We start from the raw sequence: 16940 nt of genomic DNA, 5'->3' as shown, positions 1-16940 counted from the left end.
GCTCTGGATGCTGCGGAAGCCGGATTGGGAGGGGTCGAGGATGTAGTTTTCTTCGATGAATTTTGTTAGCTGGGCATTGACGATCGTCTCGGTGACTTTGGCCGTGAAAGGGAGATGGGGCAGTAGTTCTTGAGGTCCGTGGGGTCTGCTGAGGGTTTCTTTAGCAGGGGTCTGACTTCTGCGCGTCTCCAGTCTTTGGGTAGGGTGTCCGGCTTGAAGGTGTTGTTGATGGGGCGTCGTAGTTCTGGTTCGATGTCGGCTCTGTGGTAGATGTGAGGCGGGCAGAGGTTTGTGGGGGCCCCGGGAGGATGCCCTTCATGGTCGAAGTGGTGTCTCTGGTGGTGACTAGGGTCCAGGAAGAGATGGTAGGCTGTTCACGAGAAAGGAAGGTGCACTCTGATAGAAGTCAATCAGAAATCACAAGTATAGTCCATCCATCTTCTTTTTATTTAAAGCCGTTTTTAAAACCGGCACACAGCCAATGCGTTTCGTTCTCTAATGTCACGGGAACTTCGTCAGGGCATACGTGTAAAGTGAGAGTATTATGTCGGGTATCACGCTGTCTGCTATACTTCGGCCGTTGTGAAGAATAACTTGTAATCATTATACTTGGAAATTCACGAATAGACTTGTGACATACACCTCGAAGAGAATTCTCTTGTCAGTGTTGGTCATATATAATACTAGTGGAGTGTAGGGTAGTAACTAATTGACTACTTACTCCTGAGGTCACTAAGCCCCCTGTATGATCACTTACTGTGGGAAGTGGTCATAACCCTGTCCCAGAATTCCTTAGTTTGCCATCTGAAATTTCACATTCACTTCAGTTAGCCCCCCGTAGGGGGGGAGGACTGCTTACTAATTTTCCCACCTTGCCCAGGTGCCAAAGGGCCCTGGACAAGGGGGGGGGGGATCAGCACCCTCTGCCCGAGCAGGCTTTGTTTCAGACCTCCTGAGAGCAAAGACCCTCACCCCTGAGGGTCAGTAACTCATCTGTGGTGGTCATAGGGGGCTTAGTGATCCCAGGGGTAAGTGGTCCATTAGTTACTACCCTACACTTCCCTAACGCCCCTATATCTAGTATTTAGGGAGCCTGCGGTACCAGAAAATCTGGTCTTGCTGATCTGAAAGAAGAAGACGGATGTAAAGAGTCGCAGGAACAGAGGAACCAGCAACTGACTTGGAGCCAACCCTGCCGGTCTGTCTGCTGGCTTCCACAATTACACAAAAGACCACTCGTCCTGCAGGTGCTGTCTCTCCGAAGCCTGGAAGCAGAGCTGCTTCCCTGCATCCTGCAGGCAAACCTATGAGACCTGTTAAGACGCTGTACCAGTCAGGGGCAACGGAGTACTCCTGCGAAAGCCGCCCAACACCCTATCCAAATTGGTTTTCAGGGCCCCACTGCCCTCGGGCCATGGAGGTCTCCACCAGCAGGCACACAAAGGCAAATCAATCTACCTGGAAAGCCTTCCACTAGTGTGGAAAAATATAAAGCCTTAAAAGTAGTTTTGCCGCCAGTACCGAAAAAGTCCACATTGCCACAGCCGAAGTCAGGCAAGAACTCGGAGCCGAAGCAGCGCACATCAGATCTGAAGAGAGCCTCGGAACCGAAAGTTGTTTCTGCCCCAAAGACGTCTGCGACGAAGCCGGCACCCAAGCCGTCTGTATCAAAACCCCATGCGCACAAACCTGCAACAGGGACAAAACCCTCTTTGGCGCCTACCACCCCTTCAAATGTAAAAGCCACCAAAGATGGCGCTGAGCCACAGCAAAGACAACTGCCGCCCATTCTAGAGCACTGGCAAAACCAGCCAGATGGGGGACAAAGGACTCTTTTTGTACACCCAGACACTGGCAAACTGGGCACCAATGCACCACCACCTGTTTCCATTATGCTTCCCAAAAGTAGGCACACATTTGAGGAGGACATTGTTGGGCCTGAATCAGCCGAACCACCAAAGGAGGGCAGAGGCACAAGCCCCATCTCTTTCCCTCCTTCTCCTCTTCCTATCTGCGCAGCCAAAGCTATGACTGGCTGTTCATTTTATCTTCACGTTCTTATGCTGCACATCATAGTTATGTGCTGATGTTTAGTGGATTTTTATATCTGTGTAAATCTTATCATTAATGGGATCTGTCTTAAGGATGGCTGTGGTGCAAAGCTGTGCATACCACTCTTAAGCCTCTGCTGAACTCTTGTCCTCCCTGTCATCTGTGATCTCCTGCCACGATGGCGGCAGTGTAAGTAACCCTGATGATGCCAGCATCAGTGGAAGATGTTCACCAGGTTCTGCGTTGCTTACAAATGTAATAACATTTTCTCATTTCCATTTCCTTTTGTGTTGAGCTGAAAGCCTTAAGAAGTTTCTGTTTTAGTGTCGTTTCCAGATCAAACTCTTGCTAGGAGGTTGCCATTCTAGTCGGTCTGATGTGTGCTAGTGTTTCTGTTCACTTGAAAGTGACTGGACACTGAGAAAGAGGTGACCAGCTGTTTCATAAATGGGGCTGCCGGTTTTATGGTATTAATTTTTTTGATGTTTCCATCTGTATTTATCCATATTTATTTTTTGTCAACTTTATCCGTATTTATCCACATTTATTTTGGGTTTTGTTAAAGAAATGACGCTGAAATTAGTGTATTTCCACATTTATTTAACCAATACATTTGCACTCGTGCCTGAATGTCTGCCAGGTTTCAGTGCTGTGAACTGCACTTATGCTCTGCTTGAAATGTATGTGTTTTAACATTGTAATATAGACTTGTACTATCATTTTTAATCTCAGCTTGCTTGTGAATTTAATTTTGTGCTGCCTCTGTGCCCAGTCGCATTTCAGGCATCTCGACTCCCCTGCCCACCGCAGCAATCCCATGCTGTTTGTGTGGAGGGAGACGCTCAACCATTAGAAAGCAGGGGGTTAGTTCTCACTTCCTGATTGGGCTATCTCGAGCAGCCATTGTGGCAGAGTGACTGACGCTCTAGTGTTTCTTACTCACCGCCCTATTTTAAGACAGCATGGCGCCGACGCGGGCATGCAAAGGCACGCCTAAGGCAAGCCCGTCTGCACCCGTCCGCGACCAGGGCCAGAGATTCTGTCCGTTTCACTAGCGTCCGAAGTCACACATATAGCAGATCAGAATTGATCTCCCTTAGGCCCCCACCCTGTCTCCACTTGCTTTGCTCGTCACTCGGGGATCCTAAGGATGAATACTTATGCTCGTGCTGTGGGTTTTACTAAAGCGCTGTTAGTCCGACCAGTTGCAATAAGAACTGTAACTCAAATCCCACTCTAGTACCCGCTATAGTGAAATTAAAAGCCGGGCTGATAAATTGCAGATCCATGCCCAAACACGCGTTGGATATCTTTCAGTCCATCGCAGACAACAACTGGGACTTTCTGTTTTTGAGTGGGACGTGGCTTCGTGATGATACCAACCCCGCTCTGACTCTAGCTATCCCAGAAGACTATGGCATAGTTTGTGCTAATAGGCAGAATGGGAAACAGGGTGGCGGAGTGGCTATCGTTTATAAAACGAGATGGGAGATCGCAGCATCTAACTTTGATCAGTTAGATTCCATTGAGGGTTTATCTTTTTGTATCCGACTCTCTGCGTCTTCCTCTTGCTCTGGTCTGCTGTTCTACAGACCTCCGAACTCCAGCCTTAATCAAATCCCCACCCTGGCAGACTATATCTCCCAGGCTCGTATACCATATTCCAATTTCATAATGCTAGGGGATTTGAACCTGCATGTGGATGATCTCTCCTGTCCTCATAGCTCCAATTTCATCTCTACATTAGCCGGTTGCAATCTAATACAACATGTATCCCATCCGACCCGCAAGGCAGGCTGTACTCTGGACCTGATCTGTTCCAATCTTCCTGATATCACTGTTCACTCTCCGCTGCCAGTGGCATGGTCAGATCACTTTTTGATCCCTTTTCAATTTCAGCTGATAAGTACGGATGGAGCCACTTGTATTCCCAAAGAGTATACAAGGGATTGGAGGAGAGTTACTCCGGAGTCCCTAATGCAGCATCTAAAGGACTCCAAGCCCTCTCTCTAGCGATCTCGAGGCCAGTATTTTAAACCTGAATAAGTGGGTCGGTGATGCGCTTGATTCCCTAGCCCCTCTGAAAGCAATAAAGTCTCCTAGATCTCTCCCCTCCGCACCTTGGTATTCGGAGGAGCTTAGATTAAAAAAAATCAGAATGTAAAAAAATAGAACGTAGTTGGAGACTTACCTATTCTGCGGATAGTAAGTTAGGCTATCATGCGGCGCTTAAAGAATACCGCAAACTTCTTATCGAAAACAAAAGAGACTTTCTAGCCGACCGAATTAATAATGCAAAAAAACTCCTCTAGGGAAATTTTTTAAATTGTAAAATCATTCACTGACCCTCTAGCACTTACCCACACCCACCCGCCCTCAGAACCTATGCAATAAACTCTGAGTTCTTCCAGAAAAAATCGCGTTGATTTATGTCTGCTTTCCTGAGCCACTGGATGTATTCCAGACCCTTAAGGATGATTATCCGTAGCAGGCTTCAATTGTGCTCTCAGAATTTGCTGATGAATCTGCTGAAGTCTCACTCCTTGAGTTGCAGAAGTGCAAATCGGGATCTCCGAGTGACCCTTGGCCTGTCAAACAATATAGCGCCCTTGCAGCCTCAATCCCCATTTAAACTCCATTTGGAACTCATCCCTTAGACGGGGTACGTACCCTGCAGTTTGAAAAAATGCCTTCCTCTTGCCCATATTAAAAAAAGCGAATGCAGATCCGGAAATCACTAGTAACTATAGACCTATCTCTCTACTACCTGGTCCTGCAAAGGTCTTAGAGAAACGAGTGTATTAGCAAGTGGCCGGCTTCCTTGAGACCAATGATCTTCTTCATGACTCTCAATCTGGCTTTCGCCCCGGCTATAGCACGGAATCAGCATTGATTGAAATGGCTGATTCAATACGCTGGGCGGTCGATGGAGGATCTAAGCGGTGCTGGTGCTACTAGATTTATCTGCAGCATTTGACACCGTCTCCCACCCCATCCTCTTGAATCGACTCGGGGATATAGGCAATCAGGGAACAGTGTTGAACTGGCTATCTTCTTTTCTATCGGACCGTAAACAGGCCCACCCTTTCATCTCCCCTGTTAAACCCCTTAAGTGGGGTGTGCCTCAGGGCTCGGCCCTGAGCCCGCTTCTTTTCAATGTTTACTTAACTCCCCTGGCAGAACTGATCTTTAAAACTGGGATCAAAATAATATCTTACGCGGATACCCAGTTATTGTTCACCTTTAGGGATGTGTCTGCTTCCACTTTTGAGCCGCTAAAAGAGTGCCTTAAGAATATGGCGGCCTGGATGGACCGCAACCTCTTAAAACTCAACGCGGATAAGACTGAGATCTTATTTTTTAACCAACCATCTCCTCTTTCCTCGAATCTGTGGTGGCCTGATGAATTGGGCGCTGCACCTCTTCCTAAGCACTTGATTAAGAATTTGGGTGTTAGATGGGACAAACATGTGTCCCTGTCTATGCAAGTTCAAAAGGTTTCGGCCGCTTGCTTTGGTAAAATCAAAATTAACCGAAAATTCATTAATTAGCTGCCCAATGCAACCCGTAAAACCGTGGTGTATGCGCTGATAACCTCCCGTCTGGATTATGCAAATGGATTATATCTGGGTCTTTCACTAGGCTTGCTCCGCAGACTCCAGACTATGCAAAATGCTGTGGCCCGCCTGGTCTGCGGTGTCCCGCTTCGTCACCACATTTCTCCCTATTTACGACAACTTCACTGGCTGCCTATTGCAAAGAGAATAGAATTTAAAGCTTTGACCTTTGCTTTTCGGGTAAGTAAAGGAAAAGGGCCGCTCTACCTAAGGAGGAGACTCCGTCCCTATCATCAAGCCAGATCCTTACGGTCTAACAACAAACACTTTCTTATCACCCCTCGGTTCTTAAAAGCCAGAATGGAAGGTAAATCCTTTGAGGTGGGCGCCACTCAATGTTGGAATAAATGACCTTTTCACTTATGTTTCATTCAGTCAGAACACGAGTTCCGCAAGTCTCTTAAAACCTGGCTATTCAGTCGAATTGACTAGTCTTGCACTTCACTTGCCCTGCTCTGTCTGCTTTAGCACCGGGACACCCCGTTGGGGGTAGCTGTGCGCTTAAAACATTCCTTTTATTATTATTATTAACACACACAGAAGATAAACCAGTGAACTTATATGAAAATATGCAACTTTCAGTTTCAACCTTGTGCGTATCTACTGCTGTTTAAACCGCTTTACTAAAATTCCTGTATTTTTTTTTTTTAACCCCTTTACCTGTCAAGCCGCACATCTATTGGCCTGGCAGTCATGGCAGAGAGTATTCAGAATCACTCAAAAAGTAACCCAATTTCCGTTGGGGAAAAAATGGTTTCATGTCTGTATTTATCAGTAAAACATCTGTAGAAACGGGGAGCCTTAGTGATCAGGCAGACAGGGCCACTCCAGCAGAGTGCAGGGGCGAGTGGGATGAACTGCTGCCTGTCCCCGTCTGTCAAGTGGGAGACTCAAGGGATTGTGTTTAGTGCAAGACAACCAAAATGGCGCATCGCTGTGCTGACTGATGTGAGCTTCAGATGCTCGAGGGTGGGAACTAATGGATGGTGAGTAGGAGGACAAAGATGGAATTAATTGCAAGTGAACCTGAAAAGGGGCGTCCTCCAGTGAGCGGTGGGATATTGAGTCGTTAGAGGCGCTGGCACCACAGTGTGGGGAAGGGCACCAAAGGTAGGAGAAGTGGAACGAAGGGCGCAGATGTTGGCTGTGGGAAAGTGCCATCTTCCTTGCCTTGGTATGCCCCCACTTTTTTCTGAACTGCTGATGTACTTTGACTGAGTGTGCCCTGGGTCCCTGCCAATCAGGTACCCAGGGCCTGTGTTCCTTCCCCACAAAGAAAAGCTATGCTGAAACAAAATACCCAATTGGCATCTCTGGCCACCTGTCAGCCCCTAGTAAATGGTACCCTAGGTACCCAGGGCATGGGGACCAGAGAAGACCCCTGAGGGCTGCAGCACTTATTGTGCCACCCTCAGGGGCCCTGTACCCTGGCACCCACACACTGCCTTTCCAGGCTGAGTGCCTAAGTACAAAACTAAAACAAGAGTCGACATGGCACACATCCCTGTGTGCCATGCCCACAGACCCCACTGCCCTGGCATACTTCAGTCACCCCTCTAGGTGGGTGCCCTATGCCAACGGTGAGGGCCCAGGTGCATGAGCCCTGTGCCCCTACAGTACCCATGACCATCCCTGGGCACTGTAATTGCTTGATGATATTGCTGTCTTTAGCGCTACCTGGTAGTATCACCTGATCCACCTTGGGAAGGTTCTGCAAGCCCTGAAATCTGCAGGACTGACTATCAAGGCATCCAAATGTCAGATAGGGCAGGGCACTGTGGTGTACTTGGGCAACCTTGTTGGTGGAGGCCAGGTCCAACCCTTACAGGCCAAGATCCAGAGCATTCTGGACTGGGCAGCTCCAACCACCCAGACTCGAGTCAGAGCATTCCTTGGCTTGACTGGATATTATAGAAAGTTTGTGAAGGATATGGGTCTATTGTGACTCCCCTCACAGAACTCGCCTCCAATAAAATGCCCAAGAAAGTGAACTGGACTGTTAGCTGCCAAAAGGCTTTTGACACCCTGAAAGAAGCAATGTGCTCAGCACCCATTCTAAAAGCGCTAGACTACTCCAAGCAGTTCCTAGTGCAGACTGATGCCTCAGAGCTGGGAATAGGAGCGGTCCTCTCCCAGGTCAATGAGGAAGGCCAAGACCAACCTGTTGCTTTCATAAGCGGGAGGCTACTCCCCAGAGAGCAGCGTTGGAGTGCCATTGAGAGGGAGGCCTTTGCTGTGGTTTGGTCCCTGAAGAAGTTGAGGCCCTACCTGTTTGGGACTCACTTCTTGGTTCAAACTGACCACAGACCTCTCAGATGGCTAATGCAGATGAAAGGGAAAAATCCAAAACTACTGAGATGGTCCATCTCCCTACAGGGTATGGAATTTGAAGTGGAACACCGACCAGGGACTGCCCATGCCAATGCAGATGGACTTTCCAGGTTCTTCCACTTAGACAATGAAGACTCCCTAGGGCAAGGTTAGTCTCATCACCTTTCGTTTGGGGGGGGGGGGGGGTTGTGTGAGAAAGTGCCATCTTTCTTGCCTTGGTATGCCCCCACCAACTGCTGATGTACTTTGACTGAGTGTGCCCTGGGTCCCTGCCAATCAGGTCCCCAGGGCCTGTGTTCCTTCCCTACAAAGAAAAGCTATGCTGTAACAAAATACCCAATTGCATCTCTGGCCCCTGTCAGCCCCTAGTAAATGGTACCCAGGGCATGGTGACCAGAGAAGACCCCTAAGGGCTGCAGCACTTATTGTGCCACCCTCAGGGGCCCTGTGCCCTGGCTCCCGCACACTGCCTTTGCAGGCTGAGTGCATAAGTACAAAACTAAAGCAAGAGTCGACATGGCACACATCCCTGTGTGCCCTGCCCACAGAACCCAATGCCCTGGCATACATCAGTCACCCCTCAAGCTGGGTGCCCTATGCCAGAGGTGAGGGCCCAGGTGCATGAGCCCTGTGCCCCTACAGTACCCAGGGCCATTCATGGGCAATATAAGTGCCGTGTTGCCATTAAGAGTATATGGTGCTGGGAGGTTGTCATTCACGAACTCCACAGCACCATAATGGCTACACTGATTCAAGATTCAAGATTCAAAAATACTTTATTCGGTTAAAAAAAACAAAATAACCATGAAAGTAGCATGAAAGGTACAATTTACAAGAGGTAGAGTAAACTTTTTTTAAAAATCACGAAAAAGGAAAACAGCAGAATTGAATTCATATATACAATAAAAACGATCAGTCTGTTTGAATTGATTTACGGCACTTAAAAACTAATTTTAAAAATTCTGCAATTGAGGCAACCATGAAAACAGTTTCCATTTTCTGGCACTCTGTGAACGCTAGGCGGCATCTATATACATTTAAATCCTTGAGGATAGGGATGATAAGTTTCTTTCGAGGAAGAGTATAAAATTTACAGAAGAATAATATGTGTATATCGGATTGTTGGGATACATCATCACATGGACAAAGACCTAGATCCTTCGACCAACAATTCATCACGGGAAACGATAATGTCCTAAAAACAATATTCAATCTAAAACGGGTCAAAAGGTAACGTTCATGGTTGGACATGTACAATGAAAGATATGGCTGCAATTTTTCTCCACATAGAATGTCCTGGTGGACAGAAACAGTCTTTTTTCTCGCCTCTTCTATATGTCTCTTTTCCTTGAGGTACACCATACACAGATTTTTCAAATCTCTTCTAGATATATATTCCATTGATTGTGGGTCCTCAAAGTATTGGAGGCAACTTATTTTTTCAAGAAAGTTTCTGACGTAGCCTATCCATTTAAAATCACTGATATTGTCCAATGCCATAATATCCTCTAAAATAGCCCGATTGACAACACATTCATCATTTGTCCAAACCCTATGCCAAAGGAGGACTGGCTGAATTTTAATAGTATCGGTAACATAAGGTGTTCCCAATTCAGCATGGCATATCATCGTTGCGGTACTTTGGGGTACGGACAGAATGTGGCATAAAAACTTGTTTTCCATGATCTGAATCGCACTGATATTTGAATACCCCCATAATCCTGCACCATAGGTGGCTACAGATATACAGGTCGCATTATAAACAGTTAAAATCTCCTTTATGGGTTTTTTACCTAATTTTTTCATAAAGCATTTTAGGGCCATAATGGTCTTAGAGAATAACAAAGATCTAGCATGAATTGCTGTAGTCCATGAGCCACTTTCATGGAACAATATCCCCAGGTAAGGGAAAGTAGGGGTCCTTTCTAGGGGATTGGAGTTTATGAAGATTGGCTTCAGGTGCTTGCTTGTTCTGGACCCACAGTACATAGATAAAGTTTTAGAACAATTGATTTTCAAATCTAAACCAAGCATAAAAGTGTTAAAGGCTGTAACCAAAGTTTGTAAAGCCATTGGTGTGCGTGCCATCAGAACAGCATCATCAGCGTACATCAGTGCAGGGACAGGCCTACCTCTCACCATAGGCATGTCTCTGCCCTCCTGTACGAGGTGCTTCTCCATTCCATTTATATATAACAGGAATAGAAAGGGGGCTAGGACGCACCCTTGGCGCACACCCCGACCAATCCCAAATTGTCTCTGGCTACACTGAAGACTGACAAGTTTGGTACCAAACTTCTCAGCACATTAAACCTGCACTGATGCCAGTGTGGGATTTAATGTAGAATGCACGAGAGGGCATCTTAGAGATGCCCTCCAAAAACCTGAACCTACAATCTATGTCTGGGCTGAGTGGCTGCAGAGGCTGCCAACAGCAGACATGTTGCTGGACCCCTGGGTGGAGAGCCCCCCGCTCTCCGGGGTCTGCAACAAAGCACATCCTGGGCGAGGTGCTATGTCTCCTCCCCCAGGATGGACAGGGGGAAGCTTCAAAGGCATACCGCCTCTGAGAGCTTCTGCAGACCAATTGCTGTACCCAGCAACCAACCCCCCACCAGTCCTACCCCCACTCTGGCGGGAAGACTGGCGGGAAGAACCACGTCAAGAAGGGGGGGGTGCCAACCTGGGCCAACTCCACCCTTCAGGTGGAGGAGGCGAGGTGAAGCGCGACCCCGGGCTCTGGCCATTTTGTAGATGGGGAGCCCTGCCCAATCCCAGCTAGGCTCCTGCCCCCCTCCCACAGGAGAGGAGCAGGCTAGGGGGTGTACTCACCCCAGGACAGGGACCCATTGGTCCCTGCCCTTGCCCTACCTGTAACACTCCTACATTTAGTATTTAGGGGCTCCCTGAACCTTCCTTCCTCAGATCCCGATATCAGAAAGAAGATCAAGAAGAAGACCCGCTGTGCAGCTGCTAACAACAGGACAACGACAACTGACTTGGCCCCAGCCCTACCGGCCTGTTGATCCTGGAACCTGCTCCTGCCTAAACCCGGCGACCTCCGCGGGCAGCAACCTTGGGACACCCAGAGGACCTGCCTGCCTTGACCCTCTCGACGATTGGGACTCCCATCAGCAGAGGCTCTGCTGCAACAACCCACCTGGTGCCAGCCAGGAAGCTCCGGACCAGCCCACTCTGCACAAGCCGAGCCCAGGCCAGGCCAACCCGAACCAAGACCACGAGGACGTCCCCCCGGCGACTGGGACCCAAAGTCCAGTGCCCAAAGACCCTCCTCGACGAACCAGCCGACGCCTGCAGACTCAGAACCAGGGGCCCCCCAACCGCAACCAGCCGAGGGTAAGCTTTTCCGACACCCAAAGACACCCCTGCACCCGGCGCCCTCCAGCCCCCTGTGCCTCCCTTTGGGGTACCTACCTGTGCTCCAAGCTCCCAACTTACCTCTCGAAGTGCTGGTCGCCCCTGGAGAGTCACCGTCCCCGAGCCTGCAGCCTTTGTTCCCTCTTCAAGATCCTTATTGGATAACCTTGAGCGCCCGACGGCTCAAAAGCATCCTGCACCCAGCCGCCCGAGTGCCGCTGGCTGTGCCCTCTTTGTCCTATCCTACTTCCCCCCTGGCCCAGAGCAAGTGACCTGGAGCCCAGCTCCCAGAGCCGCGTGGCCTCCTAGCCAGCAGCCACCAACCGAAGGCCCCCTTTCCCTCATTAGATAAAATTGGGCCTACCTACCTCTGCACCCGGCCGCCCCTGCGCCGCTGAGGGTGAACTAACTGTACTCACCTGACACTGGAGGACCCCTGAGTCTATGCCCAGAACCCTAACTTCACCAACCAAGTACTCACCTGGAAACCGGTAATTCACTTACCTGCCGTTGGATAATATTGACCCCTTTTTGACTCGAAAATTTTCGAAGTGTGAAGTTTTGAAAACTGAAAATTTTCCTATAAAATCAGTCAAAGTCCGAATTCGAAAATACTCACCTGTGATCAGGAGAGAAGCCAGTACTGTACCTTTCAGCCCAGTACTGAACCACAAAAGTAATCCCTAGCGGGTTTACTAGTAACCTGTATTTTCTCCATAGGAACCCATTGTCTGCTTTTCTATGAAATTTCTTCGAAGTGTCTACTTTTGAAAACTGCAAATATTCTTCAAAAATCGTACGAAATACTGAAACGCAATTACCTACCTGTTTTGAGTTAAGCCCCCAGTGCTGGCCCTAGGAGACTAGTGCTGGATTACAAAAGTAACACAATCGTACTTTACCTGTAACCTGAATTTCCTCCCATTGAATAACATTGTGAGAATCACCTCGAAAAGTTACTAAGTGTGAACTTTTAAAACAGCTTTATATTCAGGAAAAATCATCACTGTAACTAAAACGTTTTTGCTAATCTGGTTTCAGCTTAGACCCCAGGACTGAATCCAAGATCTAGTCCTGGAACTACCAAAGTAATCCATAAAGTAATCAACTGTACTTTCCTATGAAAGCCCATCGAGCTCAATGCAAGAGTGTGTTTCAGAACTGTATTGCTTATTAGCTATCCTGTAATTATTGTGTGTACAAACTTATTGCTCCTCTGCAAAGTATTTACATGAGTACTCGTAATGTGAAAAGTATATTTTTAGAACTGTTGGTTCTAAAAAATAAAACAACCATATCTGAGGATATACAAACAATTGGCCTGGAGTTCAGTCCTGGAGTGTGTGAAACCTTTTGCGGACTGAGTGTGTACAACAAATGCTTTACACTGTCCTCTGGTGCTGCCTTACTGCTCGACCAAGCTACCACTTTGGAGAGTAAGGTCAGTTCTGACTTTAACCTCTGTTATAGCTCTGGGGTTGGTGGACTCTATACACACTGTACTTCCTTCTAGTCCAGTACATCTAGAGCCACTTTCTCACATTGGCTTAAGGAGGAACTAAAATGGTAGCCCCCTGCACTCACTGGTATGAAATCAAAGCGCTGGAAGAGAAGGATTGCGGAGTAGGGAGCTGGGTTTACTGCAGGAGAAGCTAGCCTTGAATTCCCTGCACACCCTGGTGTGGAATTGGAAGTAGGGGAGATGCTGAGGCGTGGGGCGGGGACCAAGGGGTTGGAAAGTGCCGCAGAGATGCATACATTGTTTAGCTAAGGGTGTGTGGATCTGTGTTGGTATTGAGGCGAGGGAGAAGTCTGATGAAACATGGCGTGTGCCTGGGCAGCTGCGGCCTTTACTGCAGTGGGTGGAGCTTTGAGCTAAATGGGCCTGTTGATCGGCGAGTCTCGAAGGACCTCTCTCTGCTGCCCTCCACCTGAAGCTGCCTCTGAGCTCGCTCCATCTCTGTAATTAGGCCACCTGCTACACTCTGAAAATCCCTTTCCCAAGGGAAGAACTGATTTGATTCTTTAATTGCAGATCTGAAAAGTTGTTTGTTTGTGGATTCATGTTTTGTCCAATGTTTGCAGCTTAAGCAGTGGCACGCTTCTGCTCGGATACTAAGGTGCTCTGCGAGAGGAGCTAAAGAGGAAATTAACTTTTGTTTGTTCCACGCGTTTCTGCCCTTTAGGCTCCGAGAGCTCTGCGACGACGCAGACCCTTAAAGCTGTAACTGGCTCTCATTGGAGGGGCTTCTCTGTATCTTAATGTCTCCTACAGGTGGGAATAAAACTAGTTGTCACATGCTCTTGACTCCAAAATATAAAGAATGTCCTTTTAAGTACATTGTAAATTTAATGAGCACAGAGCTGCCTTCAAGGGAGCCAAATCAACCGCTAATGAGCATGAGTGCCATATATGATTTAAGTCTCATCTGCCCCACGACACCGGCATTGACCTTCGAAACTCATAAGAAAGGGGTCGACCTGCCCGTGAGAATTGTGATTATTATGCGAAGGAGCTGGGGTGGACTAGCATTGGCCAGTCGTGGACTAATGTGCTATGACAAGGCTGAAGTTAATGTTTACTAATTCAAATCTTGAAAGAGTATACAGAAATAGAGAGCGTGGCTTTTTTTTAATGGTGGCCAGATGTGAGGATCAATGTGCTGCGTTCTTCTGGCAATGCCTGGCAGTTTAATGAAACGCGTTCCATTGTGCCTATCCATTTTGACGAAAATCCTTCACACTCGTATTAATTTCCTCCAGTCTTATTGCTCTGGGAGTGCTTGGCATAATTTTCATGCTGCCGCTCTAGGCTTTATCTTGGGGTGAACCTGATCTGTGCAGCTGTTTAATATTCATGTAGCCGGAGGCCGTTCGTCAGAACGTCTTTGACTCTGGGGATTTGCTCTTTTCAGACGCGGAAGAAGGAGCTCGCCAGGAGAGCCGAGGTGGAGGACGAAGACAGCATGATGTCATCTGCCACATCTGATACCGGCAGTGCAAAAAGGAAAAGGTAGGGTCTCTGCCTACAGTCAATGACACGCTGGCCTGCTTAGCATGCTTAAAGATTTAATACAGAAGTGTGCATCTGTTAATTGCTGCCTGTGTGTAGTACAACACCAATGCTTTGTCTGTTGGTGCTTCCCAGCTCCTTGAGAAAATATACAGAAACTGATATTCTAAAGCCAGAGGTTAAATTCCGACAATAAAGGCTGCCCGGTGGGCAACTTGGTACATCGGAGTACGCTGAGGCTGGGCAGAGGATACTCCGAGACGTCCCCATAGCAGTGTATGAAAACGATCATGTCAGATATAAAAAAAAAAGAAAAACAGTTTCCCTGCCTGGTGCTCTGGTGCCTGCTGTTCTTTTAGTGTTTGGTTCTCTGAAAGGGTGTATTTTGCGGGCCCAGCCTCTGGAATCTACTGGATTTCATTTAATTTTGTTGTCCGAGGGGAGGTCGGTTGCAAGTAGTGATCACTGCTGATCCCTCTTCATGCATTGATTTTGGGACAGAGGGTAAACTTTGGGGCTCTCAGTTTTTGTTTCCAACTTCCCTAAGATGAATGCTCAGCAATAACCTTCACTTAAGAGGGCAAGAGGATGTAGGAAGGTAGATCCCTGACTATGGTTGCCCCCAACTTTTTGCCTGGTGTTTGGCTGGTTTTCTGACTTAGTTGACCTGGGGCCCTGCTATTCAGGACCTCAGGCCCACTGCTCTCTCTGTAAAATGGATTCCATGTACCTTAGGTACATGTCTAAATTGGATACTGAGCCACCTTATCAGTCCCTGTACAGTGTACCTTAGGTACCCAGGGCATAGGTGTACCCAGGGCCTACCAGGGGCTGCAGCATGTATTATGCCACCCCTGGCTGGCCATCCAAATCTGACACAACTGGCTGCACGACAGCTGGGGCAAGGTGGTGTAATCACCCTTTGCTTTAGATATAGTATTCCTATATCTAAACCTAAATGGACACACAGATCTCCTATCAGTCACTCCTATGGCAGGCCTTAACAATCCTGAAGGCAGAGTGCTTGGAATCGTGTGAGATGGTGCTCTGGCATGAGCTGAGCCTGTCTGCGGCTTTCGGGATCTATCCCTTAGCCGTTTCCATGATATCGCATACCATATACTCTTAAGTGCATTATAATCCTCGCGGTTAAATGCCAACTCTGGTATCGCTTTATCAAAACATGTCGAGTAAGGTGTCATACGAATTGGAATACTAACCCCTCGCCAATTCTGGCGACGGGGTTAGCATTCCACCCTTCTAGAGGGACACGACATGCATGTAACCTATAACCCGGTTAAAAGTCAGACAGAGCCTTAGCATCCACAAAATGGATGCTGCCACCGAGACACAAGTCTGCCCTCCTGCTGCTGGGAGTCCTCCCAGAGCAGGAGATAAGGACAAAGGGTTTCCTGCCAGGGGCGGTGCCAGCACCGTCCCAGACAGGGTTTTGTGTATTGTAGGTAGGCAGGGCTTCAGAGGAAGGTGACTGCACGTGGCACCCCGGTGCTCACTGTGCATAGGCTGGCTGGAACCAGTTCCAGGGTCACTCCAGACCCTGTGCTGGGGAAAAGCCCGCCAAGGAAGTGGGTGTAACCACCCCCCTCCTAGTCCCACCCCTAGGGCAGGACTTAGTCGCGTGCCAGCCCCTTTTTACAGGATAAAGGTAGGAACTGGCCCCCTTCCAAATCAGATCATCTTTGAATCCTGAAACTACTTTCCACGAAAGGAACTCAAGACTTCTTCCTAAGATTTCTCCCTTGTGACTAAGGAGTAGTCACCCTGCATCCGCAGGCACCATCCAAGAACACTGCGGTCTGCTGCACGTCCTTCCTCCGGAATCCGACTGCCCAGCTCGACGAGACCCGGCTTCCCTGGCACCTCTGACCTCTACCCACCTCTACAGCGCAGCTGAGAACCGTGGGTGCGACGAGACCTCGAGGGACCGGCCATCGCCAAGACTGCACGACTTCTGCACAGCAAGCCCACCGAGTAATTTCCTGGTGAGTGCTTTGGGGTCCGAGAAGCCCCCACCCTGAGCAGCTCCAGCACCGAAGAGCAGCCCCCCAGCATCTCCACGATCGGCGTGGGGCCCTTCTGCTTTTTGCTGCTCACCGCGTTGTTTGGCTACTAGCCCGCTGGCTTGTGGCCTTCCGAACGATGCCCGACGACAACACTGCTGCTGGTCTGGTTGCCCCAGACTGGCCCTTGCTTCCCTCCCTCGGAGAAGTACCCTGGACCCTCCTGGTCCAGCTGAGACGCCATTTTAGGTCCACCGCGTGGGCCTTGCATTTGCCAAGACTTGTTGCCCAATCCTGGGTCCAGCGATGTCGACAGCAAGAACCTTCGTGGGACAGCTCGCACCTCCATCCTGGTCGCCGACAACGCCTCCTGGTCCGAGAGACTGCAGAGCCCAGCAGCGCCCACTCACCTGACTGCGGTGACTTCGCCCGGTGCCATCCTGGTGCCCACTTAATCACTGGCTAGTGATTCAAGGACTTGGTCCCCTCTGCTTTCAGGTTTCCTTCTTCCTTGATCCAGGCTTGGAT

At 48.7% G+C, this 16940-nt stretch overlaps 1 protein-coding gene across 9 annotated transcripts in view; it reads left to right on the top strand.

Moving 5' to 3' along the window:
* PBRM1 (polybromo 1) overlaps nt 1–16940 on the top strand; it is a 298934-nt gene that overhangs the window by 85216 nt on the left and 196778 nt on the right. For all 9 annotated transcript variants that reach the window (XM_078661902.1, XM_078661899.1, XM_078661897.1 and 6 more), the window contains exon 13: nt 14294–14391. In XM_078661902.1, the coding sequence (XP_078518028.1) occupies nt 14294–14391 (98 nt within the window). The remainder of the gene's footprint in view (nt 1–14293; nt 14392–16940) is intronic.

This window comes from Lissotriton helveticus, chromosome 9 (genome assembly GCF_964261635.1).
Source record: "Lissotriton helveticus chromosome 9, aLisHel1.1, whole genome shotgun sequence".
NCBI lineage: Eukaryota > Metazoa > Chordata > Amphibia > Caudata > Salamandridae > Lissotriton > Lissotriton helveticus.
This window is presented reverse-complemented; position numbering and strand designations above follow the sequence as displayed.